The 24,456-nt window shown below is 53.3% G+C and overlaps 11 protein-coding genes across 11 annotated transcripts; 5 read left to right on the top strand and 6 right to left on the bottom strand.

Moving 5' to 3' along the window:
* Positions 1 to 602: 602 nt before the first annotated feature.
* QC764_311430 (uncharacterized protein) lies at positions 603 to 1,175 on the top strand (the record flags this gene model as incomplete). Its single annotated transcript, XM_062946255.1, has 1 exon — positions 603 to 1,175. One exon carries the CDS (start codon positions 603 to 605, stop codon positions 1,173 to 1,175), a length of 573 nt encoding a protein of 190 aa, XP_062802231.1.
* A 902-nt stretch (positions 1,176 to 2,077) lies between these two features.
* Positions 2,078 to 2,782, bottom strand: QC764_311420 (uncharacterized protein; the record flags this gene model as incomplete). The annotated part of the gene is made up of 1 exon (XM_062946254.1): positions 2,078 to 2,782. The coding sequence occupies one exon, from the start codon at positions 2,780 to 2,782 to the stop codon at positions 2,078 to 2,080; it is 705 nt and encodes a 234-aa protein (XP_062802232.1).
* Positions 2,783 to 3,336: 554 nt separating this feature from the next.
* On the bottom strand, positions 3,337 to 6,853 carry QC764_311410 (uncharacterized protein). The gene is made up of 4 exons (XM_062946253.1): positions 6,397 to 6,853; positions 4,880 to 6,288; positions 4,632 to 4,821; positions 3,337 to 4,573 (listed from the first exon to the last, which is right to left on the bottom strand). Exons 1-4 carry the CDS (start codon positions 6,443 to 6,445, stop codon positions 4,467 to 4,469), a joined length of 1,755 nt encoding a protein of 584 aa, XP_062802233.1. The 5' UTR covers positions 6,446 to 6,853; the 3' UTR covers positions 3,337 to 4,466.
* Positions 6,854 to 7,539: 686 nt separating this feature from the next.
* Positions 7,540 to 9,510, top strand: QC764_311400 (uncharacterized protein; the record flags this gene model as incomplete). Its single annotated transcript, XM_062946252.1, has 3 exons — positions 7,540 to 8,932; positions 8,992 to 9,139; positions 9,197 to 9,510. Exons 1-3 carry the CDS (start codon positions 8,030 to 8,032, stop codon positions 9,508 to 9,510), a joined length of 1,365 nt encoding a protein of 454 aa, XP_062802234.1. The 5' UTR covers positions 7,540 to 8,029.
* A 194-nt stretch (positions 9,511 to 9,704) lies between these two features.
* QC764_0058600 (uncharacterized protein) lies at positions 9,705 to 10,409 on the top strand (the record flags this gene model as incomplete). The annotated part of the gene is made up of 3 exons (XM_062940482.1): positions 9,705 to 9,753; positions 10,055 to 10,318; positions 10,390 to 10,409. The coding sequence occupies 3 exons, from the start codon at positions 9,705 to 9,707 to the stop codon at positions 10,407 to 10,409; spliced, it is 333 nt and encodes a 110-aa protein (XP_062802235.1).
* A 293-nt stretch (positions 10,410 to 10,702) lies between these two features.
* On the bottom strand, positions 10,703 to 12,731 carry FBP26 (Fructose-2,6-bisphosphatase; the record flags this gene model as incomplete). Its single annotated transcript, XM_062946251.1, has 4 exons — positions 10,703 to 11,685; positions 11,817 to 11,924; positions 11,982 to 12,571; positions 12,626 to 12,731. 4 exons carry the CDS (start codon positions 12,729 to 12,731, stop codon positions 11,164 to 11,166), a joined length of 1,326 nt encoding a protein of 441 aa, XP_062802236.1. The 3' UTR covers positions 10,703 to 11,163.
* Positions 12,732 to 14,550: 1,819 nt separating this feature from the next.
* QC764_311380 (uncharacterized protein) lies at positions 14,551 to 16,095 on the bottom strand (the record flags this gene model as incomplete). Its single annotated transcript, XM_062946250.1, has 1 exon — positions 14,551 to 16,095. The coding sequence occupies one exon, from the start codon at positions 16,093 to 16,095 to the stop codon at positions 14,551 to 14,553; it is 1,545 nt and encodes a 514-aa protein (XP_062802237.1).
* Positions 16,096 to 17,098: 1,003 nt separating this feature from the next.
* QC764_311370 (uncharacterized protein) lies at positions 17,099 to 19,778 on the bottom strand. Its single transcript, XM_062946249.1, has 2 exons — positions 17,738 to 19,778; positions 17,099 to 17,679 (listed from the first exon to the last, which is right to left on the bottom strand). The coding sequence occupies exons 1-2, from the start codon at positions 18,029 to 18,031 to the stop codon at positions 17,374 to 17,376; spliced, it is 600 nt and encodes a 199-aa protein (XP_062802238.1). The 5' UTR covers positions 18,032 to 19,778; the 3' UTR covers positions 17,099 to 17,373.
* A 284-nt stretch (positions 19,779 to 20,062) lies between these two features.
* On the top strand, positions 20,063 to 22,090 carry HAS1 (ATP-dependent RNA helicase; the record flags this gene model as incomplete). Its single annotated transcript, XM_062946248.1, has 3 exons — positions 20,063 to 20,858; positions 20,920 to 21,908; positions 21,971 to 22,090. The coding sequence occupies exons 1-3, from the start codon at positions 20,102 to 20,104 to the stop codon at positions 22,088 to 22,090; spliced, it is 1,866 nt and encodes a 621-aa protein (XP_062802239.1). The 5' UTR covers positions 20,063 to 20,101.
* A 518-nt stretch (positions 22,091 to 22,608) lies between these two features.
* QC764_311350 (uncharacterized protein) lies at positions 22,609 to 23,358 on the top strand (the record flags this gene model as incomplete). Its single annotated transcript, XM_062946247.1, has 1 exon — positions 22,609 to 23,358. One exon carries the CDS (start codon positions 22,609 to 22,611, stop codon positions 23,356 to 23,358), a length of 750 nt encoding a protein of 249 aa, XP_062802240.1.
* Positions 23,359 to 23,678: 320 nt separating this feature from the next.
* QC764_311348 (uncharacterized protein) lies at positions 23,679 to 24,426 on the bottom strand. Its single transcript, XM_062946246.1, has 2 exons — positions 24,225 to 24,426; positions 23,679 to 24,164 (listed from the first exon to the last, which is right to left on the bottom strand). Exons 1-2 carry the CDS (start codon positions 24,321 to 24,323, stop codon positions 23,745 to 23,747), a joined length of 519 nt encoding a protein of 172 aa, XP_062802241.1. The 5' UTR covers positions 24,324 to 24,426; the 3' UTR covers positions 23,679 to 23,744.
* Positions 24,427 to 24,456: the final 30 nt, after the last annotated feature.

Consider the following 24,456-nt stretch of genomic DNA (forward strand, 5'->3'; position numbering starts at 1 on the left):
AGATCGTCACGCTATCTCGCAAACACTGCCCGTCTCCTCCTTCCCGCCCGCCCGGACACCACGCCGGCGCCGAGTGGTTCAAGAGTGCGGCCCGCAAACACGAAAAGGTGAGTTTCCACACGGCTAGCTCCCCCGGCGTTTTCCTTTCCCCATCCCGGCTAGATTAGCCCGTCGTGATACCCCCGTCGCCGAACCTTGATGCCACTGGCCGCTCAACACCCGCAAGTGGACCTCTCTCGCGATGGCTTGAAAAGAAAGGGGCCCTGCCCTTGTTTGTTTGGCCAGAGGGCGGGCGCTCTCTTTCTCGCTCATTGCCGACGAGACTACTCCTCCCCACTACACTCAAAACATCTCAACCCTTGTTGACATCATTTTAACTCTTTTTTTTTTCTTAATAGAACTCCAAGAAGTAATATCTTTGACCTTCTTCCTGGCTTCCAATTCACGGCTGGCACCACCTACTTTTGTTTTGCTTTTTTCTCGGGCACGGCAAACGAGACGGCGGGGAAAACGACATCTTCAACGACAGACGAACCAAGACCCCCTAATAAACCCAATCTAGGCCCAAAACTAAAATAATTTGTAATACATCACGCACCAACATGTGCCGCAAAGTAGTCTTCGCCGGCATGTGCTCCCACTGCAACGGCGGCCCCTTCGAATGGACCCTCCTCTCCCGCGAGCTCCCCTGCCTCGACGCGAAAAACAGCGGCCTCTTTGGCGGCTGCCCGACCGGCGTCGAGAGGGACGAGAAACAACACGAGCAAGAATGCGCCGCCTGCGAGGCGCTGCTGGGCGCGGACGAGGGCTACGGGCCCGGCATGGAGGACGAAGAGACACTCGGGTTTGTGGGTTACTACACCGGCGACTTTGGCGCCATCCCCCCCCCCACCACCACCAGCAATCCCACCGGTAATGGTGATGGCCATCCCAGTCACATCACGCATCATCATCATCATCACGTCAAGAAGGGGAGCGGGGAGTACCACGACTGGAACGTGGTGGCTGTTGGTGCTGCTGCTGCTGCTGCGGATCATGACTATCATCACAAAAAAGCATACAGTGCTGACAAGAGTGTTGCTGGTGGGCAGGCGTCAGGGATGAGGCGATCGTCAGAGAGGAGGGGGAGCGGGGGGGATGAGTCGAGGAGGAAGAAGAAGCAGCGCAAGACTTGAGAGGGCGACAAAGAAAAGGGTGGGAAAATAAATACGAGAAACGATCGAGCCGCGGAAACAAGCTTTGCGGGGAACCCGGCAGCCGGAGGGAGATATTCCACGCTACCACGATTTACAGACATACTCGTACCACGCTGCGATATCACCACCAAGATATAGGCCGAGATTACGGGCACAAACTACCAAACACCGTGCCAGTCTTGCGATAACCCTGCAGGAAACGAGTCGAAACAAGCGCATAGGAACGACGAGGACTGTCAACAGGAAATGTGCAGGCGGAAAAAGCTACCTGGTTTTGGCTTCGGATACGATGCGGAGTTTTGTGGATGTCCAAACGGTGGCCACGAGAATCGAAGCATGGCGCATGGAGTACGGACGGATGAGGAAAGGTTAACACGATACCCTGGGCACGGATTTGAGCGTGGAGGCACAGGACAGCAAAGTGTATTTGAGCGAGCATTGCTGGAGCACATTTATCTGAGAACTTGAGAGCATACCAAAAATACAACCATCTAAACACACCTCTCCAGACCCATATCTTCTCCGTCATGATATGTACCACATATTGGAGACTGATTCCTGAACAAAAGCCTCGGCTAGTGCTGATTAAGCCTTGCCTCTTTGAACCCTCTAATTCTACCCATTCAACAACAACAACAACAACAACAACAACAACAACACAACCCCCCCCCCTCCCATCTAGTCTACCAGACGCCATCTCTCCTCCATCTACTCCAACCTCCCCTCCCACAACCCCCTAACAACCCCCAATACCTCTCCTGATTCCCTCCCTCCCATGCGCCACATGCCCCGTTCCCCTAAACTTCTCCAACCTCACGACCGCGAACCCGTTCCTCCTTGCCTCCTCGGCATGGCTCTCCACATCCCTCCAATGCACCAGCTCATCCCCCTCGCTGTAGATATACCCCCCTCACCTCCTTCCCCCCCAGCTTTTCCCAGTCATTGTGCCCCCTGTTCAAATACGCCAACGGTCCCGTCTTGTTCTTCCCAATAAAAACGTGCCAGAACCACCCCCACGCACAGAAGAGGTGGAGCATCGGCGCGACTAACCAGTACACCACCCCCTTTGACCCAGCAGAGAAGGCTTTGAACGCAGACAAGTACCTGTACTGGCCGGGACAAGAGTCGTAGATGATGACATATCTGGGCAGGGCCTCGGGGGTTAGGGCCTGGCGGAGGTGGTGCAGCATTAGACTGCCGCCGTTGGACCAGAGGTGGATCAGCACTTCTGGCTTGGTCTTGTCATCTGGGGTTGGTGACCCGACAAAAAGGGATTTTACAAAGGGCACCACGGGAGCTACGTCGTTCGGCGCCGAGGTTTTGGAGAAGAAGTGGCGTGGTTCGGAACGTAGCAGGACGATGGAGGAGGAGGGGTAGAGGGACTGATAGGGGAGGAGGTATTTGGCTATATGGACGTCACGGGCGCCCATCCAGGTGGCTAGGAGAAGGAGTTTTGGGTCGTTGTTCTGGGAGGTGCTGTTGGTAGATGTGGGAGGGGTGTAAACGTAGGCTGAGGGTGAGACTTTGGTCATGAAGTCGAGGGGGTTGTTGGCTTTGGTGAGAGGGGTGGGGGTGTTGGAGGCCATTGTCGCGATGGGGTGTGTTGAAGACTACCTAGACTTGGGAAATACTGGAAAATAAAAATCCGACGTGAGAGGGTGAGGCGCCTGATATAAAAACAAAAGCCAAAAGTGGTTGCGGCGTAGACAAAAGTCCTGGCCGCGGCACCCCTGTCTCTCAACACATTGCCAAGGCGTCATCCCGCACTCACTTTGAAAGGCGCCCCACCAGCAAACTGGTGGGGCCGGCGTCAAAAGATTCCATCTTCGGACTTATTATATGCTCTCTCACAAGACGAGACGAACAACAGGTGGCTGTGTTAATTTTACCTGTGGCTAGCTACTATCTCATCCGCCATATGCATCTCATAGACCAACGGCTTACAAATTGGAAAACTTGCTGAGAAAACAGTATGAAGGAAACAGCCCCGAACCGTTGGATCACATATCACGGAGCCGAGGCATTTCCCTTTTGAGATATCCTCAGCCTCACGACGACATCTCGGTGAGCCAGCCGCCAAGAGCTCTGCCGCCAAGATGGGTCTGATACATACACAGCATGTCACAGTCATGGCTACAAACCGCTTCGCAAAGTTCAATATACACTAGCTAATCAGGTATCAATTCCTCCCTCCCGTTATCCTCACTTGCCCTACCCATTCACCGTTTTTATTTGTCGCCTCACCGAAAGGCTTCCCCGAGGCCTGCTAATATACACCCAGACCCATTAGATAGTTCAGATCGGTCAAACGCATATCCCGTAGGTAGTATCGCTATGCAGTCACGATATGCATGTCGAGCGAAGAACAAGAGAAGCTCCTGTGAACCGGTAGAAATGACGCATAACCGCTGCAAACAAGCATCAAGACGAAAACCGCATGAATGTGGCCAGGAGATGCAAGCTGCTGAAAAGAAAAAGAGACGAGATAAGAAAAGGCGCTTCGGGGAAAACCGCCCAGAATAAAATATATCCGCTGTTTGCGGATGCAGAAAGGGGCGTGCTTGGCTGGAGCTCACCCATATCCATGGATTCAATGTGGCGGGAACGGATCCAATACCATACCGAGCCTCCTGGGTTGTGTGTGGCCAAAGAAGATATCAATGTCTGGCTGTGTGAGGCTCCATACAGACCTGACACCTGTGCTGTCAAAGCAGCCCTCGGCCACCTGCTGTCGCATAGCATCATTGCATCGACAAGCGAACAGCAACAGACGTGCGCCGAAAGGCCAGGTGAAGCAGGACTATCCTGTGATGGTCAAGTTGTCTCAGTCATCATCAATGACAATGCATCAGATGGCATCCGGGCAACAAGGCGCAATGCAGGGCGAGAGAAACAGCACGGCCGTCAACATCATGTCCAAACCGCGGAGGGAGACTCCGAAGTGAGTCCTGGCCCACCGTGGTACGCGGCCAAAGGTATCGAATAAGAAATGTCCGTGGCAGGCGGCCGGAAGCCTGCGAAAAAAGCGCGCTGGAATGAAATGTTCGTACTCGTACAGTCATCAGAAAACAACAGTCCGGTAGGGGGCTGAATGCATGAGCTTGTTTCATGCCTTGGTATCATGAATATGTGAGTGCCGCAAAGAAAGAGAGTTCATGGTGCAGGGTCAAGACGGCAGCAATGCAGCAGCGAAAATGTCATGACGTGTCAGTCGGATGAGCGGGCCTTTTCATCAACAATCGCATCAAAGAATCTCAGATCATGGCGCAATCAGGAGGAGCCGGCGCCAGGAGGCTGGGAAGCCCCGGTCTGGCCACCGAGTTGAGCACCATATTGGGACTGCCACCAGAGCGCGACATAAGCATCATAACCGCCATCTGGGAAGCCATGTCAGTCAAGGTACAGCGCTGGTTGTATGGGGACAAGAACACTTACAAGCAGCATAGGGATCAGCTTCGCCTCCCGCGCCGGCAGCAGGAGTTGCACTGCTAGCGGGCATGGACTGGGGAGCGTTCTGTTGGTTAGATGCGTGGCCATAGTTCGGGTTGTCATAGTCACGGTGATGACCACGGGCGCCACCACCGTCACGATGACCACCACGACCACCTCCACCGGACTTGTTCTGCTGTGGTCTGTGTTAGCAAGACAGGTTCAAAGACCACGAGGAAGATTCTGTTACTTACAGCAGCTTCAACCTTCTCACGGATGGCAACCTTGGCACGCTCGATGCTATCGCGGCTGCCGACTAGCCCAATCTCGCGTTCCGTCTCGCCACTTCCAGAGGACTGGGATACATTGATCTTGCAGCCCGTGGTGTTCTGCATCTCCCGGATGGTCTCGCCGCCTTTGCCAATGATCATACCAACGGCATCCGAGGGCACATAGATGGAATCATTGATTTTGTCTTGGCCACCGCCGCCATAGCCACCGTCGTTCCGAGGAGCGCGCGCGTTACCGCCAGTGGCCGTATTGCGGCTGTCACTGTCCACAATTTCTAAGATGAGCTCCTTGGCACTCTTGGTGGCAGCTGGAGTGCCGATGAGGTTGACGGGACGAAGTCCGTTCACACTCTTGTTCTCCGAGACGATGTTGATGTGGCAGCCACTGCGTTCCTGAAGATCACGAATCGTCTCACCGCCACGACCGATAATAAGGCCCACGGTTCTATCAGGGACCATAATCACAAGCGTATCTTCACCTTCTTTCGGGATGGGGGGAGCGTTGCGATCGGGACGGGGAGCATCACGGCCACCTCTGTCTCCGCCAAGATGGCCACCACCGCCGCCACCAGGGGGTCCGCTGCGCATGCCGCTGTCCGCAATGATGCGATTGATCATGGCTTTGGCCTCTTCGCGTTGGGCGCGGGCGCCAGTGATTCTGCATACGCGATACGGCTCGGCCTCGTTCTCGGCGTTGATGAACTGGACGCGGCAACGGCTCTCACTCTCGACACGTCGAAGGTTCTCGCCCTGGCGGCCAATAATGAGCCCTACCAAGCTCTTCTCCACTTGCATCGTTTCGACATTGTCTCCGCTGCCTCGAAGGGGAGACCGATCTCTGTCGCGACCGCCACCACCATGGTGACCACGGGGGGAGAAACCCTGACGGCGGGGGGAAAAGGAGCGATCGCGCCCATAGTCGCGACTCGGGGCGCCGTAGTCCCGGCGCTCGTCTCGGTAAGGGTTGCTGTCACGAAAGCCTTCACGGCCTCGGGGACTTCTGGACCGGGATCTCTGTTGGTATCCGCGAGAGTCGGAACCTCGATCACCGGGATACCCAGCATTGTGTCGGTCATAAGGGGTCAGGCCAGCCTGGGTAGCAGAAGCTTTAGCTCGCTCGATGGCCTCCTGGAACGATAGAGCCCCTGTAGAGTCGGGTCTGATTGAGCTCAAATCGATGTTGCCGCTCGAAGTAGGCTGAGGGTAAGAGTAGGCCGCAGGAGGTGGGGGCTGGTAAACAGGCGGAGCAACTTGAGGGGGATATGGGTTATGCGCCGGAGGAGCACCATAAGGCGCCTGGGGCAGAGAGGGAGGAGGGCCAGGCTGGCCAGGCTGGGCGACAGGAGGAGTCGCATTGGCAGGTCTCTGGGAATCTGCGAGTAATTGACATTAGATCTCAACTGCCACCACCACCACCACCACCACCACCACCACCACCACCACCACCACAAATGAAGCGCGCGCTCAGGAGATGATCTTACCCTGGAGCAGCTGAAGGATGGAGCTGAGGTCAGCGGTGGGATTAGCCATCTTGACGAATTATCGCGACGACTTGAGGGTCGAAAATACGGAGAGACCGAGGGATTGATTGGGTATAGCACTTTGCAATGATGATACTGAGAGATGAATTGGTATCGATGCGGGCAAAGACAACGCAAGCGCAGCGGCGAAAGCGAGGTTGGTCTAGTGTCGCAAGCGATGGCGACAGAGACGGGAGAAGGAAAAGCAACGCTGAGGCGAGTCGCAGTCTCTCCAAGAGATGCCGCACGACGGAAGGATGCAGCAGCAGCCGGTTGAGCCTCGGCTGCGTGGGATTCAAGGTCGAGATGCCGAAGACTGTTGAGATGGTGGAAGCCAGAGGGAGAGGCAGAGAACAAAGGGTTGGCGTCACAATGATTGCGATTGGTGGTTTGTGGCTGCAGGAAAGTCTCTGGGCCAGCCACTTGTAGCAAGAGTTTTCAGAGGCGCCACATCTTTCAAGCCTGGTTGTTTTGTGGGTATACTGACTTGTGGCTTGCCATTCACCTAAGCACGGACGTGATCGGACCAACCGATAGAGTCGATAAGGCAATCAGGCCGATAACAATAATATCGATAAGACCAAGTGAATGCCTGAGGTGTAAGGTTCAACAGCGTGGAGGGGGACGATGGCCTACAGGAGCATAAAATTGTGTAGATATCGTGATAAGATGGACTAGCCATAGTCAAGACTTTGTATGTGGACAGAGTCATTCAAACTAAACGTACAATGGCTGTTTGGGCTCCATTGACACATTCACCAGCATGAACTGTCGAGAAAGAACCCAGACAGGCAGGCAGTTGGAGTTGACCACCTCAGACTCATTGGCGTTGATTCAAAAGACAGCCGCAGAACAGACTCACTGCTATAGAACAGGAGATCTGTGTGTACAGTCTCTGTGACAGGAAGCCAAGGGAGAAACAGTGCACAGCTTACGGTTTGAGCAACACAAACCACCTTGGACCGTTCTTGACAACGGGACCTTGCGCATTTTGTAACACTGAACTGAAATCTACTGCTCAATCACGACCTCTCCAACTCTCTGGGGGCCCTTGAGTAAAGACTGAGGACGCCCTTTTTATCCTTGACATGGAAATCAATGTAACTTCACTCACAATCCTGAGTTATATCAACGTGCCAGCTACCAGATATGCCATTTCCATTTCATGGGCACCCATTCTTGCCTTCGTAGTGGCACTAGAAGGCCAATGCAACGTTTCAAGATCGCCCTCTTGCCGTTCCTATCCGCCTCTACTTCCTGCCGTTCTGCTTTTCACCTGGACTTTCAACCTCTCATGTTCCCATTCGGTGCCGCCTGATGCCCATGTCGACTCCATGTCCCGAGTCCTCCAGGCAACCTTGTGCAATCCTCGGGGCCTTGATTCTGGAAGCCAATTCGGGCCCGGTACCTTGCCTTCACAACCAGGAGTACAAGACAATTTCCGTTGGGGACACAGGACAAGAGGGTAGCCTGTTTTCCTACTTCTTTCCGATGTTCCCTCAGTCTCTTCGTTCTTTTCTCCTATTCATTCATTCTTTTCAGCAAAAGTCCGTCCTCTCATTAGCTTCGTCCTTTTAAGCACAGTCGAAACACCATGATGATCTCTGCTTGGTGGTGGGCTCTTGCCTGCTACATCTCTGCCGTAGAAGGCCGGGTAACCAGTCATCTTTACCGGCAGCTCAACAGCAATGCTCCCCCAGGCATCACATACACGCTGCCCAAAGGCTCCAATGCTCTGATTTCTGTCAAGAGCACCACCTCTTCATCAAAGCCATACATCCAGAAGCTTGAGCCAATCCGGAGCGGTTCCCTCACCAACAAACGATCTGTGGCCGCCCTCTTGGGCACCCATCAACGCAGTGTCGGAGGTGTTGGCTACAGCAATGTTACGACAACAAATGCTTATGGAACACAATACGCCACCGAATCCTTTTGGGATGGTATCAAGGTCAAGCTCCTCCTCGACACTGGCAGCTCCGACACATGGGCCGTGGCCAAAAGCTTTCAATGCATCGACTATGCCGGCGGGTTTATTCCCCAGGATGCTTGCAGCTTCGGACCCTCTGCTGTCGAAAAGTTCCAGTATGGTCGGACTGAGCCTGTCTCCCACATGTACATCCAATACGGTGACGGCGAGACTGTGTCGGGGCCCATGGGATTCTCGGATATCAGTGTCGGTAACCTCACTGTTAACAGGCAGCAGGTTTGTTTGGCGAATAGCACATACTGGCTCGGCAACAATGTTACCAGTGGGCTGCTGGGTATGGCGTTTCCTTCCTTGACCAATGCCTACCTCGGTGATGGCGACGATCACGAGATGGGGAGTGCCATTCAATACTCGCCGTTCTTTACTTCGTTGGTAGAACAGGGAAAGATTGATCCCATTTTCAGTCTCACGATCGACCGCAACTCTTCGTCGGGGATTCTGGCTCTGGGGGGTATCGCGCCTGCCACTGGGCTGGATTTCACCAGGGAGGTGTCTATGGACATGATCATTGTGAGTCGTCGGCTTTGGCATGCAATGAGTGAGCAAGATCTGACTACTGGGGTTTGCAGACAAACCTTATCGGAGTTCCGGCAGCATCCTATTCGTATTCCTTCTACACAATCATTCCTGACGGCTGGTACTATGACCACACCACCAGCACCAAGAAGATCCCGTACATTGTTGACAGTGGGACCACATTGTGCTATCTCCCTCCCAGTAAGCGTTTGCTCGGCCGTCATTGCGGTATCGTATGAATCTAATATGCCATTACAGATCTTGCCGAAGCCATCAATTCCGCCTACTCCCCTCCGGCCGTCTACATGTGGATGTACGGTGCTTATTTCACCGACTGCAACGCAGTTTCGCCCCTGGTCGCCGTCATTCTTAACGGCATCAAGTACTGGATCAATCCGCAGGATATGATTTATCGGAACATGGTTGACCCCATCTCTGGCCTGTGCATGACGGGAATCGCCAGTGGTGGTGCCGGGCCATATATCCTGGGTGATGTGTTTATGCAGAACGCCCTCTCCATTTTTGATATTGGACAGGCCAAAATGAGGTTTGTCCCGAGAGATAAGTACTGATCGGTTGAGATTTGAGTGCTGCATTTTGCAGACAGAGCAGGCAGTTGGGGAGATTTAGGGGACATGGTGATGGACAAATGTACAACATCTTGCTGAGGGTTTTGGGCTGGCAGGTCGAACGTAATGAATGTCAAAGTGCCATATGTGTTGACCTTGATTTTACCATGCAGATTCTTTCTTGAAAAGAACAAGACATGTCCACCAAAGCAACTTTATTTGACCCCGAAGCCGTCGTCACCAGCCGTCGTCGCAGCTGCTACCATCTCTCCAGATCAAACCCGCCAGTCCCATGACCTCCCAACAGTCAGAATTGTTTACATTCATCCACCACTGATCCACCTTCTCTGCAAGTGTATCTACCTACAAGTACCTTTTCCCAATTCTTTACCCCCCCCACCCCTTTCTTCCATACCTACCTACCCCCAGACCATCAACCACCAATCCAACCTCAAGCAATGTCAACCCCCAACAACGACCACCCCCACCCCACCCAAAGCCATCATCTTCCGAAACTGAGGCTTCAAACTCTTCTACAGCTTCCCAGTAACCATCCACTTCCTCTACATAACCCTCGACTTCTGCCCCGACGTGGGGCCCGATCCCTACCGGTACTGGCCCCGGCACTCCTCCACCGAGCTCTTGACGTTCTTCACGAGGGAAGACCCCATCCTCAACGATGTCGATTTTTTGGTCGCGCAGCTGAGGTGGAACCTGATCGAGTTTGACGAACGGAATCTGCCCGCTGATCGGGAGCATAAGGCGGGGAGGTTGGAGGGAGATATTGAGGGACGCGGTGCTGGATGGGAAGGTGGGTTGTTTCTTTCGATGCTTAGCTAAAAGGGGTGGGTGGTGGCTGACGAGACGAAAAAGGTTAGGGAGGATATCCATCCAACTGTTGAGGATATCATAAGTGATATTGAAAAGGAGCATGCCGAGGAGATGGAGAGGCGGAAGTGGGAGTATGATGGCTGTAGGGCAGAGGTGCTCAGGTGGCAGGCGGAGACGGGGAAAGGTTGGCGGTGCCGGGGCGAGAAAAGTAAAGAGAGCAAGAAGGTTTGATCCTCGCAGCAGTTGAATTCTCTACAGCAGGTCAACCAGAATCATCAAGGACAAAAGAAAATCAAACCACCATTCAATCCTCCTGGCCAACTTATTTGCTCCAGATCATGACCTCCAAATTCCCAAAATATCTAGTAATACAAGTAACGTCCGTCCATCCGTCAAACGCTACAGTCTGAGAAGAGCCAAAACAGACAAGGAGGGTGAGTGTGCTCAAATGCACATGATTACATATCATTTCGCTGTGTAGAAGAACGTTTCATTTACACCTTTGCCCCAACCAACCAACCAACCAAACCAAGCCTCACAACCCCCTTTTACCTCTCTCTATAGTGAGTGAGAATGAAAAGCCCTTGTCCTAGCAGTTCCGCCAGTCCATTTTAAACCGCCCTCCTATGACTCTGGGTAAAGTGATCGCTATGTGCGTTTGAAACCATGTTGTGGTTTTCTCTTTCCGACCCTAGGGGAAACCTGCCCAAAAAGAAGTTTGATGATACCTCCGCTATGAACACCAGAAAAAAAAAAGAAAAATTATGTAGTCAAGAAATATGCGGGAACATGACCCAAGAAGAATGCATCTCTAAAACAAGACAATCATACGCCACCCTCCGGCTTGGGATCCTCGTGCTTAGCGGTGCTGCCCTTGCCACGCCACGTGCTGACGGCCTTGACTTCAGCCTTGTAGATTTGTACCTCGGTGCCGTAGGCCCGCGGCGTCAGCTTCATGAGCGTGTGAAGCGGTACTGGTACCCAGGGGCTTTCTTCTTGTGTCTTTTGCATAAAGTAGGCATAGATGCAACGAATGACGGCTTGGTGAGAAATGATGAGAATGTCCTCGCTGCGCTCCAGTTCCATGATGATGGGCTCGAGGCGGATCACCACATCCCGGTAGCTCTCACCGCCGCGGTAGCGGTAGTTGTACTTGTCTTCGTCGCGAGCCTGGAAATCTTCAGGGTACATGTCGGCGATCTCCTGGTACGTCATGCCGTCGCAGACACCAGCGTCCAGCTCGTCGAGCGCCTTCCATTGTAATTGGTTGTAGTGTTTTGGCAAGTGACGGGCCGTCGCAATGGTGCGTTTCAGGGTCGACGTCCAGACCGTCAAAGGCCGGTCGCTCTGCATGTGTGTGTTAGTTGAGTCAGGTCATATTCTTGGGGAACGGCACATAAAACTGCGTCGCTGCGGCGGAAAAACAGGTGCGAGTCCCCGCCTTGGCGCACGCGGTTTCGGGTCCGACTTACACCTACAGATTCGAGAACCAGCTCGGGGAGCTTGAGCGCATATTCTTCACCGCGGTGAGACAAATCGGCATCACCACCGATGCGGCCCTCCAGGTTGAGCATGGACTCGCCGTGCTGCCAATAGAGTTAGTTTTCGGGCCTTGCAACCGTTCGAGTCAGATCAAGACTTACCCGAGAGAGCCAGACTGATCTGGGCCGGATGTGAAGGTTCATAAGATAATACACTATACGACTTTGAAGGTAATCCTGGATGCGGTTGATGATGACCTGTCGTCCCACGTTCATGATCTTGAGGTAGGTCAGATGATCCTCGTCCCCGTCGGCGTTGATGGTCTTGTACACCTTTTCGTAGTTGCGGATGCGGTTTCGGAAATCGAGCGCGGCTTGCTCTGGGTCCTGGCCCTGGTAGTCCGGACTAGTAGTCTTGACATCCCGAATGTTGGCCATGATGAGCTCCTCTTCGTCACATTTGGACTCGACAAAAATGACGTCGACACCTTCTTGGTTGATTCGGTCGAGCACCCATTTCCGGCGCTCCTTGGTGCTGTTTGTTGCATCGAGAATACCAACCACTCCACCGCTCTTGAACCACTTCATCATGTCTGCCACGGCAGCCTCGGCCGCAGCCCGTCGCTTGCGCTCGCCCTCGGCATTGTTGGTGTCGAAGAAGTCAGCTGAGGGATGGGGGGCGTCGTTGCGCCGGTAGTTGCCCACATTGAAGGTCGCCGCGGGGATCGAGAGCCACTTGAGGTATCGCTGAGCTACGAGGCTGTCAGTTTCTGGTCTTTTGCAGAGGAATCAAGAAAACAACGCACCTTTTTGGGCAATATAACTTTTCCCGCGAGCTGGAAGCCCAACCATCACCACGCAGATGCGGGTTTCCTCGGGCCGAATCCCGACGCCGTTAGTCCTTGGAGCCATTTTTGCTGCTGCTTGTGCAGTATTTGTGTGATGGAATGGAAAATGGCACCGGTAATCGCGGAGACATGTATTGGCCTAAATTGATGTGTCCCAGCTGCGTTCTTATAGAAGGGGTGGGTGGTCGCGTGAGGCTAGGTCGTCGGGCGTCTTGGCTAAAAGCACGGAAGCCTGGAAATCGAAGGCCGTCTGCCGTAGAAAAGGTACCTGACGGATGGACTGATTGTGACTCTTCCGCGTGCGTGCGTTTTGTGTGTGTGTGTGTGTGTGTGTGTGTGGTAGATTGGTAGATAGCGAAGCCGAGGGCTCTCCGATCTCGACGTCACCCTGGGCCGATAAAGAATGCGACGGGGCGGGATGTGTTCAACGGCTGCCGGTCAAGGGCCAAAATAACACCTCAGTGGGCTGGTGGGAGGTGGGCAGGTTGTGTCGGGGTTCGAGCGGATGGATGGCTAAAAGGCTACGAGAGAGAGAGAAAATGAGAGCTCGGGCAGCAGATGGAGGGGAGCACGATTCAATTTGTTGCAGAATTGGGCCAAAGAAAAGGATGCTGTCACATCGGAATTCCCAGGGCACAAGGCTTGGGGCTTTGGGGAAGCGCAGGGGCGTGGGCAGGGGGCGCGCTTCCGGCCAACAGTTCCAGGCCCTTTTAGGGAGGGAAAGGCCAAGCACGGGACCCCGCCGGATGGGCCCGACCTGGCAGATGGATGCTGGTCCACAGCGACTACAGCAGGTGTCCGGGCAGCAGCAGGTGGGCTGAGGATGTTTCGTTTTTTCAATTACAGACCGCTCTATGGCTGGACCCTAGCTGAAGGTGGCCAGTGGCCATTAAGTGACGTGATACCTCAAGGTATCCTCCTGGTAGATATCCGTAGCAAGCCGGTTGTCCGAGCGAGAGCACCTGGAACCTGGAAGCTCTCACTGGACGGTTATCTCTACTTTACGGATAGGTAGGCATGTTTCAATCAATGCTCTCTCTCTCTCTTCAAAGTTCGACATCTGCTGTGCACCCTTGTGTCCCGTTTCCGCCGGCTGAAGTCGGAATGGCTCCAGGGATGTCGACGAAGATCCGCTCGCAGTTACCGTTGTCTCCGCCGCGTTTCCGGGACTCAAGGCATTTGAAGATGTCTAAAGTTTCACCCCGCCAAATGCCAAGCTGCGCCAAAACGCCGCCAGCTGACCAGCCAGTAGCATGCATCCCCCTTCCGTAAGAACGTGGACAGAAGAATTGGCTTTCTCTCTGTTCGACAGTCTCGTGATGGGTTCGAAAACTTCGCTGTGAATAATGGCGTGGACACAACCAACGGGCGGTGGGGCATGTACTCTGGGAAGGCCAACTCGGGAAAGCCGGTTATTATGTCAGCCCAATCCAGAAATAAGGTGAAAACTTCTCTTTTTGCTCGGCTGAAGAGAAAAAAAGTAGGCCTTCGTCTCGTGACCATCGACATTGGCAATGGAGAAAAAAATAGCTGATCATCAGGCTCGGCGCCGCACCCCTCCATACACCGCCGTGTTGGTGTGGGGGTTTGTTTGGCTGAAGCTCAGCTGTGGGGTTGCTGGTTGTTTCCCAGCATTAATACACTGTAAAAAAAAAAGAAAAAAGAAAAGAATGAAAACAGTGCGTTGGCAGTGATGCCATCACGAGTTCGACCGGTCATCTGATCCTTTCCCCTGAATTGGTTGGAGACAGAGTGACAATTGTTGTCCCTTGCAGGTTGCATTCATTGGCCTAGGTGAGATAATCAAAGATAGGCTACCTAATCGATAACACTTATCGCTGCCCCTCCATTAACCGTCCATCAAGGTAACAGAGCTATCATCATCAATGAGAGGCATGTCGCATCCTCACAACCACGGGCTTCCTCTCAACCAACATGAAAGTCTTTAGGCTCTCCCACTCGAGCCTTTTCCCGTCGACCGCTTCAAAATCAAACGCCCTCAGCAGCTTGGTTGTGATCAACCGCATCTCGGCCCAAGCCAGGTGAATCCCGAGACAGATTCTCGGTCCCATGCTGAACGGTTGGAATGCCTCTCTCTTGTCTGTATAGAATTCCGACTCTGGCTTGGAGGCATCAGGTAACCATCTCTCGGGCAAGAACTCATCAGCACTGCGCCAGTAATTGGGATCCCGTTGCATAGCATACGCCTGGATCGACACCAACGTCTGACCCGGCAGTGTCACTCCCGCAACCACCCCACCCGCATCTGGCACCCGTCTCGGCAAGATCCAAGGTATAGGCATGCACAACCTCAACGCCTCGGTCAGCACTGCATTCAGCCACTTCAGCTCCCGTAGCGAGTCCAGCGTGATCTCCCTCCCATCGTCGCCGAGCCCTCTGACTTCGTCCGTTACTTTCCTCAAATACTGCGGGTTCTGGACCAGATAATTCATCATACCCGTCAACGCCGTCGCAGTAGTCTCGCTGCCAGCAATCACAAGCGCCATAAACGACCCGTTGATATCATCTAGCGACATCTCGTTCTTGGTGTTTCCTCGCAGAATGGGGCTCATAATATCCTCCCTCTCCACCTCATAATTCATCCTCTTGGCCACCCTCTCCACCACCTGCCCCCAGTGATCCTGTTGCATCTTCCTGAGCGATGGAGGTATGAGCTTGAACAAAGCAGACTCCAGCCAGGGGTAGAACCTCGCCGCAGCAACCTTGGTTGCCATTGCGGGCGTGTGGAAGAGAATGGCCACCCAGGGGTGATATTTGCTGTTCTCCAGGCAGTGGAAGCTCTCACCAAAAGCAAGATCGCCAAAGATGTCAAAGGTCACAAAGTTGAACCAGGGGCTGATATCTACCTCCGCCTTGGCCACACCTTTGTTATCTTTTTCGCCTGAGGATGGGGAGTCGATCATTTCGGAAAGACGCTCGACAAGCAAGTTGACGTAGCGTTGGATGATTGGTTCCTGAGACCGCAGAGCGCGGGTGGTGAAGCCCGGGGTCAAGGCCTTTCTCATGCGGGCGTGCGTCTCGTGGTTGAGAGCTGTGAGCAAGCCCTCGGTGTGGACACGCTGCGTAGTCCACCAAGTCGGATCTTTGGGAAACGGCGGCCTTCCGCGATGGGATTGCAGTATGTCATTCCAGGCAGATGGGTGCGTAAATGTCAACTCATTGGGTGCGATTCTCAAGATCGGGCCGTATTTGCGGTGGAGCTTCTGGATATCATGGACGAAGGTCCCGCGAAGGAGAGCCCAGATGTAGGGCAGGCGAGTGGCGGACCATGATTTGGGACCGGGGATGTCTTTGAGAGGGTGGAAGAAGAGGTTGTAGATGGCGCGAAGGAGGAAGTAACCAACCAAAGAAAGGAGGACGGCGCCAGCCATGGTTGGCAAGGTGAATTTGAGTAACGCAGCTTCCATTGTGATGCTGGAGTGTGGTGGACGAAAGAAAGGTGGGAATCAGGGGATTCTGAAGGCATATAGACCACCACTCGACCTACCTCGAAGGATCTAGTCTAGACACTTCCGGCCACCAGCCCGCGCTTTCCCCATCCATCCAAACATGGAGTATTGCATATGCGCTTTTTGATACGATACACACAAAATCAGGATGGACTCATCACCTGCCGGCCGGTGGAGGAAGCCACATATTGAACCATCTGTCCTATCAAATCCCATGGCAGTCACACACCAAGGTGGGGATATGCGGATGTCGACGTCTGTGCAAGCCACAGTTGAGGGTGAAATCCCCTCATTTGCATCGATCAGGGTAACACAGTCGCCGAGGCGGTCTCGGTGATAAAAGGAATGCCCAGTGGAAGGAATGGAACTTTTCAGATGCTGGTTCAGTGGCGCTAAATAGGGCACAGGAACATCGTCTGAATAGGCAGTCGTCATAACTCCGTGATTTCAAGTATTTCCTGGGAATCATCTATAAGCTACTTACCTTAGGTATCTAGGTAGTCCGTTGATACAACTATTTGGACCTGGGTGTTTCTCCCGTCACTGATTAGAATCAATGTCTGATCTAGAAAAGACTGACCACTTCTCTTGCTTCCCGACATGGGCTCTCAAGTTCACCATTTGTCCCTGGCCGCCTTATCTTGCTACTGACTCCAGCAGGAGGATCGGATTGAAGCTTAACCCCATCTGAATAGGCCATGGGATCAAGGCGAACACCACATGATCTCTCAGCTGTCACCCGCGCAGGTATATAGATAAGGCTTTTCATTTTCCGAGCTCAATGCATAGTCCGAGTCCTGTTAGAAGTTTGAAATGTCCGTTTTGATTCCTCTTGGAGTCTTGTCATGACAAACTTTCTGGGTTTGTTTGATTTTCAAAGGTGTATTTGGGTTAGAGGGTGAGGTATTGGCGCTTCATCGAACAAGAATATATGAAATCATACCTAGTCTGACGGGTAGGGTAGAACAGGTAGATAGTGTTCGGAAATTCTATTGGAGACACCCGGAGCATGACACAACTATTTCAGCCTACATGCTCAACACAAATTTCTTCCTCATTGTCTAACGTGCTACCAAAGCTACAGAGGCACCTCATATACCGGAAATGACTGGCCAACACCACCATGCAGAGATCTAAATAGCACAAAACCTTTAAACCAAGATTCAAACGTCTCACCCGAAGGCAGCACGGGACCCCTAAATCGCAATCTTACACGATCCCAAGTCCACCGCCAACTCAGCAAACATCATAAAAAGGCAACCCAGCCCCAGCATAAGTAAACCCGGCATCCCACTGAGGGGCATCCTCGCCCACAATCGATCCCGTCTGCCCGCCCTCGACACACAGCGCATCAACAATATCGAGCTGATCGGCGATAAAGTTGGTGTCTGTCGTCAGGGTGGTGCACAAGCTGCAGAAGAAGGCCTGGCAGGTGCCAAAAGAGAAGACAAGACACGAGCTGGCCGAGACGATGAGCAGGTCGTTGGAGCTGGAGACTTGGTCGACGATTACGTCGCAGTCTTGGGGTCGGGGGGCGGGGTTCTGAGGGGGATGTCAGTACAGAGTGTGTTGCACGGGGAGGGGGAGTGAGGGAGCATACGGCATTGTAGCATTCAAAGAAATCACTGGCAGAAACTTGACGGGTCTCCACCTGGTCCTCCCTGCGGCGGAGGGTGGCAGGAGTGAGTGAGTCGATTGACAGCTTAACATTGGCTGTGGCTACGCTTGTCTTGTAGCCGGCGGGAGCGCTGGAGGGGACTTTGGCAGCACGAGGAGGGGGAGCGGCGCCGTTGAATTTGCGAAGGGTACCGGCACGTGCCCGTCTTTCGAGAACAGGAGTCTCGAGAGCGAGGGCGACGCCCAGGAAGAGAGTGGTGAGGAAAGAGACCTTCATGTTGTATGAGATGAAGTGACACAAGAGAGGTGATGTGATACTGAAATCAAAGAAGAGGTTGGAGGATGCTTCCGTTGAAAGTTTGGATCTGAGAGAGCCGCTGTCGATCAAGTCCCAGAGGAACGGAAAACCTGGGACTCTTTATAGTTACCAGTTTCCAGACTTGAAGCCAACCTCAAGGAACAACACCTGCCTTTCCTGGTCCCATCACCCAACAGATTGGGCAGACTACGACGCCGATATTGCCGTCGACCGCCTTCTGCAGAACATAATGACGCCGATATTGCCCCCTGATAAGTTCGAGGAAGGTAGGAACCCTGGGATATGAATTGGTATCCAGAAACAGACCATGCTCACTTTCTGCGCATCCTTTCCCCACAAAGACCATGACATGCAGCTACTTGCCGTGCTGCCAACCATCTCCCAAAAGTGTCACTCGTGACGCCGACGATGCTACATGGCTCGGGTTGGGCCGTGTCTGTCTGACTGTCTGAGCCCCCCCGTACGACTGTACAACGCCGCTCAGACGCACGAATGAGGGACAGGTTCTGCCAGCCAGCATGGAGACCTTTTGTTTTGGACGCCCCCAGAGAACTCCCCAGGTCGAAGTGATCGTATTCCCACCTACCCCTTCGGTCCGCAAGCTAGTCTGTAAAGGTTGGCCGAGAAGGGGGGTTGAGTGGGTTGGCAAAGCAGGAATTTTCAGCTTGCAGAGCCATCAGTCATCAGCCCCTGACAGCCACGGCAGGCTTGGTGACGTCTACCCCCGTGTTTCTTGCGGCTTCTCCGGTAGCTTTCTCCGTCTGTGGCGTCTGGTTGGGCTGAATTCTTCGTGCTCCATGCCGTCGGTCCATGGTGCCAAACCCAGAGGTTGCCGACTTTTGCCCGCATTGGACGCATGTGTAAGTATAGGTTGGGGGGCTAAGGTTGGCTGGTATGGATGTATGTGGATAGGTAGCGTAGTAGAGACCCAGTGTTCCAGTCAGACCATAGCAGCCAGACTACTGGCAATGTGTATGTAACCCCAAGATATCTGCTGTTTATTTTTAACAGTGGATAAATTGAAAATGATACGCAAAGAGCGAGCAAGTTGTAAAGACAAAGCAGACGTCGTGAACCCCAGACGGCCGAGTCTGGATCCGAAGAGCGAAACCCGGAACGAGGTCATAGACAAGACCACACTTGAGATACAAAGACCGATAGTCCCCGAGGTAAATGCTGCCCTGCGTTGACGAGGTGAGTTAGGCTGGCCACTTGGCGAGGTGAGAAAGACGGCATGAAATTGACTGGCACTCCAAGACGAGAGCTTGGATCCAAATCCCAGCACCCAAAGGACCCCTTCAGGGCACCAGTGCCTCTCTGTGCCTCGCTGGGTAATATAAGAAAAGCAACCTCGCGCTGCAGGAGAAGAGGTTGAGGAAGCTGGTAACGAGACAATCATTACTTGTTCTGAGAGGCATCGGTAGTAGCCTGGCCAAGCGACGCAAGCGATATTGGGGGAGTTCCCCCGTTCCCGGTCGGCGGGCGTCCCCAGTTTCTGTCAGTCAGTTTCTGTCAGTGTCTCTGCTTCTCTGCTCCTTTGACGTTGTGTTCGGGCATTTTCCGTAGCCGAAGAAGTCGATCATTTGCCGGATCGAAGTCATTGGAAGACTCAACCCCACACACGGCACCCAGATTAAGGTTGCAGTGACGTGCTGACATAAGGGCATCACTTGTGGACAAAATAACTGGCACTGCAAAAAACACTGAACTTTTCCTCGAAAGATGGCTGATAGGCCTTGAAAGTTCTTCATAGACCTTAAGTGATGGTTGAGAGACATTTAAAGAGAGTCAAGATGCCTATTTTGTATATAAAAAGGTGTAACTTGAATCATTGTAGGTTTACTGACTTGCAGTACCAGTTATTTTGTTTACTGTATGGCATCCCAGGAAAGCCTGAGCGCACGGTCCAGCGCGGCACCCCGACCCCGCCGGCTACCGGTGAAATAATTGACCGAGCCATCCCATGTGAGCGGGAGACGCAGCTGAGGCGGGGCTTGTGCTGAGTGGCACGTGCCACAGCCCAGGTCAATGTGCAGGGATTGGGCCTGGGCCAGCCCGCTATCAGTTGACGAGATAAGCTCAAAGGCAGAAAAAAATCGGCCAGCAACAATTGAACGGAACCCTGTGAGCGACCAGCTGTTGATTGCGATTACCTGCATCACCAATCGTCAACCCGCAAACACCGCAACCATGGCCTCCGATCCCACCAGCAAGAAGCGCAAGCTCAAGTCCGAGAAGACTTCGGTCACCAAGAAGGTCAAGAAAGCCAAGAGAGACCCGACCCCAGAGGAAAGCGAAGATGCTGAGATCGAGGATGCCCCCGTTGCGCCCGAGTCTGTTGCCGACGAGGAAGTTGAGGCTGCTTCCACCAAAGACGACTCCGAGGACGAGGACGATGACCAGAATGGCAGCACCGACCTGGCACCCCCCAAGGCCGATGCACCCCTGATTGCCCCCGGGCTCGACACCAACGCGACCGACTTCGCCCAGCTCAACCTCTCCGAAAGGACGATGAAGGCGATCGAGGAGATGGGTTTCACAAAGATGACCGAGATTCAGAGACGGGGCATCCCGCCACTTCTCGCCGGCAAGGATGTTCTGGGAGCGGCCAAGACAGGTTCCGGAAAGACTCTTGCTTTCTTGATTCCCGCCATTGAGATGCTGCACTCGTTGCGCTTCAAGCCAAGAAACGGAACTGGTGTCATTGTGGTGACCCCAACTCGCGAGCTGGCCCTGCAGATCTTTGGTGTCGCGCGCGAGTTGATGAAGCACCACTCTCAGACCTGTACGTCCACTAACAAAGACCGAGATTTTTTCTTGTGGGATGAGACTAACCAAATCTCCAGATGGTGTGTGCATTGGTGGCGCAAACCGCAGGGCTGAGGCCGACAAGCTCGGAAAGGGTGTCAATCTGCTCATTGCTACCCCCGGTAGACTGCTTGATCATCTCCAGAACACCCCCTTCGTCTTCAAGAACCTCAAGTCCCTGATTATTGACGAGGCCGACCGTATTCTCGAGATTGGTTTCGAGGATGAAATGCGCCAGATTGTCAAGATTCTCCCCAAGGATGAGCGCCAGACCATGCTCTTCTCCGCCACACAAACAACCAAGGTCGAGGATCTTGCCAGGATATCTCTCCGGCCCGGACCCCTCTACATCAACGTTGACGAGGAGAAGCAGTACAGCACAGTGGAGGGCGTCGACCAAGGCTACGTCATTGTCGATGCCGACAAGCGTTTCCTCCTCTTGTTCTCTTTCCTCAAGAAGATGTCCAAGAAGAAGGTTATCGTTTTCTTCTCGTCTTGCAACTCGGTTAAGTACTACAGCGAACTTTTGCAGTACATTGACCTGCCAGTCCTTGATCTCCACGGCAAGCAGAAGCAGCAGAAGCGCACCAACACCTTCTTTGAGTTCTGCAACGCCACACAGGGTACCCTGATCTGCACGGACGTTGCTGCTCGTGGTCTCGATATTCCCGCTGTTGACTGGATCGTCCAGTTCGACCCTCCTGATGATCCTCGCGACTACATTCACCGTGTCGGCCGTACAGCCCGTGGCAACAACACCAAGGGTCGGTCGCTCCTCTTCTTGCAGCCCTGCGAGCTTGGTTTTTTGGCCCATCTCAAGGCTGCCAAGGTCCCCGTCGTCGAGTACGATTTCCCCAAGAATAAGATCCTCAACGTGCAGTCTCAGCTGGAGAAGCTCATTGGCAGCAACTACTACCTCAACCAGAGCGCCAAGGACGGTTACCGGTCGTATCTCCATGCTTATGCCTCGCACAGTCTGCGCAGTGTATTTGACATCCACAAGTTGGATCTCGTCAAGGTGGCCAAGGTAAGTTCTTGTCGTGACATTTTCGCGCCCTTTGGGTCATAAGCTGACAAAATATTGAACAGAGCTTCGGTTTTGCTACGCCACCAAGGGTTGACATTACTCTGTCAGCCAGCATGAGCAGAGATAAGAAGCCACAAGGGAGAAGGCCGTACGGCAGCCAACCTAAGCAGGAGCGGAGGTAATGGATGAAAGAAAGGGGGCGGATTGGTGTTGCTGCATTGTCTCGTGTCTTGTCTATGGCGTTGGGTGTCAAAAGAAGGGTCTACCACATACCAATTGAGCACATTTTTATTTTATTTACATTACAGTTTCTTATTGCGTTTGGGGTTGACCGTTGTCAAGACGGCGCCGGGGGAGGTGAGCCAAGATAAGGAGATCTCGGTGACGTCTCGGTATCTGCGAGGCTCTAGCGAATTGCGTGATCTTTGGTCACCGCAGCGCGAGAGTTTTGCCGGGGAGGAGGAGGGTGTTGCAATTAGAATACCGTACACGGCAGGATAATGGAAGGTTACGCATGGGCGGCGGGACAAGGCAAAAAAGGGGTTTGAGGGGACCGAGTTGTTGGGGTAAAAGGGGCAGAGAGATAAGCGGCCAGGGACGGGAGGCAACACAACCTCAAGCCATGCATCAGGGGGGATAAGGAGGTTGCGTGGTGAGCTTTTGCACCCTGCCGGATAATTCGGTCCTGGATCTGAAGGGTATGTTCGGTGTTTCGGTAGTTGAACTATGGCCGTTTCTTTTTGATGTCCTGGCAGCGTGCATGGTAACTATAAAGACGGGGTTGTTGCCCGTTTGTTTTCACGTTGGGACATCATCCTCTCTCAGCACCAGCTTAACCTGTGAACAACAATTATCAACATCAACATCACCAGATAGAATGGTCTCCCTACACCCCCTCCTCGACAACGGCATCACCCCCGGCTCGGACTCGTTCCCCGGCGGCACCCTCAAATGCCTCTGCCCCTCCTCCCCCGTCGAGATCACCCTCACCACCAACGTCGCTCACAACCACGCCTGCGGATGCTCCAAATGCTGGAAGCCCGCCGGCGCGCTCTTCTCCATCGTCGGCGTCGTGCCCCGCGACGAGCTCTCCGTCACCGCCAACGGGGACAAGCTAACCATTGTGGACGAGTCGGCCGTCATTCAGCGGTACGCCTGCAAGGAATGCGGGACTCATCTGTACGGGAGGATTGAGAAGGAGCATCCGTTCTACGGACTGGACTTTGTGCATGCCGAATTGAGCGAGGAGGAGGGGTGGCAGGAGCCGCAGTTTGCGGCTTTTGTGAGCAGTGTTATTGAGCAGGGGTTTGATCCGGCCAAGATTGGGGAGGTGAGGGCGAGGTTTAGGGAGTTAGGGCTGGAGACGTATGATAGTTTGAGTCCGCCGTTGATGGATGCGATTGCTGCTTGGACGGGGAGGAAGAATGGGAAGTTGCCTGCGGCGGCTTGACTTGAGAGGAGGAAAGGGGGCGGGCGAGGGCAACCGGGGGGTGTAGTCTGTAGATTATAAACGGGGCGGTGGTGTTGTGGTAGAGAGGAGAAGATATGACGTTTGAAACCAAGCTTTGCTTTTTTGTCTTTCACAGCGGGCAAGGCCACTGTCGAGCTTATCTTGCGTGTCTCTGGCTCTCATTTTCGTTTTTCGTTTTTCGTTTTTCTTTTTCCTTTCCCTTTTCTTTTCCTTACATTATGACATGTCCACTGCCCGATTCAAAACTTGTAAAGATGTAAAAGTGCCATTTAACGCCTATAAAAATCATGGTCTACCGTGTGTACTAGTACTAAATGCAAAAAAGACGGGGGTCGAGGTCGGAGTGTTAAAGGAAGCGAAGAAAATCAAAGACGCTTGCCAGTCTGCGAGACGCTCTTCACATCCCAAAAGTCCTTGTGCAAGAACCTGTCAGTGGCCTTCTTAAGGGCCGCAGCCTCAGAAATCAGATTGCCGTTCTTGTCCTTCTTCATGTTCTTCTCCACATCATCCGTCAACGCATCCTTCTGTTGGTTGATCTGCAGTTCCGTATCTGTCTTGGGGATAGAAGGGGCGATGAAGGCGAACTTGTCGTTGCCTTTGGAGACATTGATGTGAGGTCCCTTGTTTTCATCCCAGTCCACACGAATGGTCCCCTTGGCAACCATTCTTCCATTCTTGTCAACGATGTCGACATAGACACCGGCATACCGTATCCGAGGCTTCTTGTTCTCTGGCTGCCCGGCCATTGCGTCACGACGACGAGCTTGAGCGTCGAACTTTGACTCCTGGACATTTGCACTGTTAGTGTCAAGAATCCAAGACTAGCAAGGTGAAAGCGGGCTCACAATCAGGCTGGTTGTGCGAAGAGTGTTGACTCCATTGTCCGTCAACTTATTGATGGCATCCTTCTTGGCGTTGGCGGACTTGATGATTGTCTCAGGCATGGTGGAAGCTGGGGGTGGAAGTTTGGGGATCGAAGATGAGTGGTAAGCAATTAAAGACTTTTTGGTTGGTTGTTATGGCGATTGATGAAGTTGTTTTGATGACGTAGAAATTTATCACAGCAATATCGAGTAG

This window comes from Podospora pseudoanserina, chromosome 3, assembly GCF_035222485.1.
Source record: "Podospora pseudoanserina strain CBS 124.78 chromosome 3, whole genome shotgun sequence".
Taxonomy (NCBI): domain Eukaryota; kingdom Fungi; phylum Ascomycota; class Sordariomycetes; order Sordariales; family Podosporaceae; genus Podospora; species Podospora pseudoanserina.

Coding starts and splice junctions, on each gene's coding strand:
- QC764_311410 (XM_062946253.1), bottom strand. CDS start 6,445: ATGGCTAATCCCACCGCTGACCTCAGCTCCATCCTTCAGCTGCTCCAG. Junction 6,289..6,396: donor CATCCTTCAGCTGCTCCAGG/GTAAGATCATCT, acceptor AATTACTCGCAG/ATTCCCAGAGACCTGCCAAT. Junction 4,822..4,879: donor GTGAGAAGGTTGAAGCTGCT/GTAAGTAACAGA, acceptor CACAGACCACAG/CAGAACAAGTCCGGTGGAGG.
- QC764_311348 (XM_062946246.1), bottom strand. CDS start 24,323: ATGCCTGAGACAATCATCAAGTCCGCCAACGCCAAGAAGGATGCCATC. Junction 24,165..24,224: donor TTCGCACAACCAGCCTGATT/GTGAGCCCGCTT, acceptor GCAAATGTCCAG/GAGTCAAAGTTCGACGCTCA.
- QC764_311370 (XM_062946249.1), bottom strand. CDS start 18,031: ATGAAGGTCTCTTTCCTCACCACTCTCTTCCTGGGCGTCGCCCTCGCT. Junction 17,680..17,737: donor TCTTTGAATGCTACAATGCC/GTATGCTCCCTC, acceptor CATCCCCCTCAG/AACCCCGCCCCCCGACCCCA.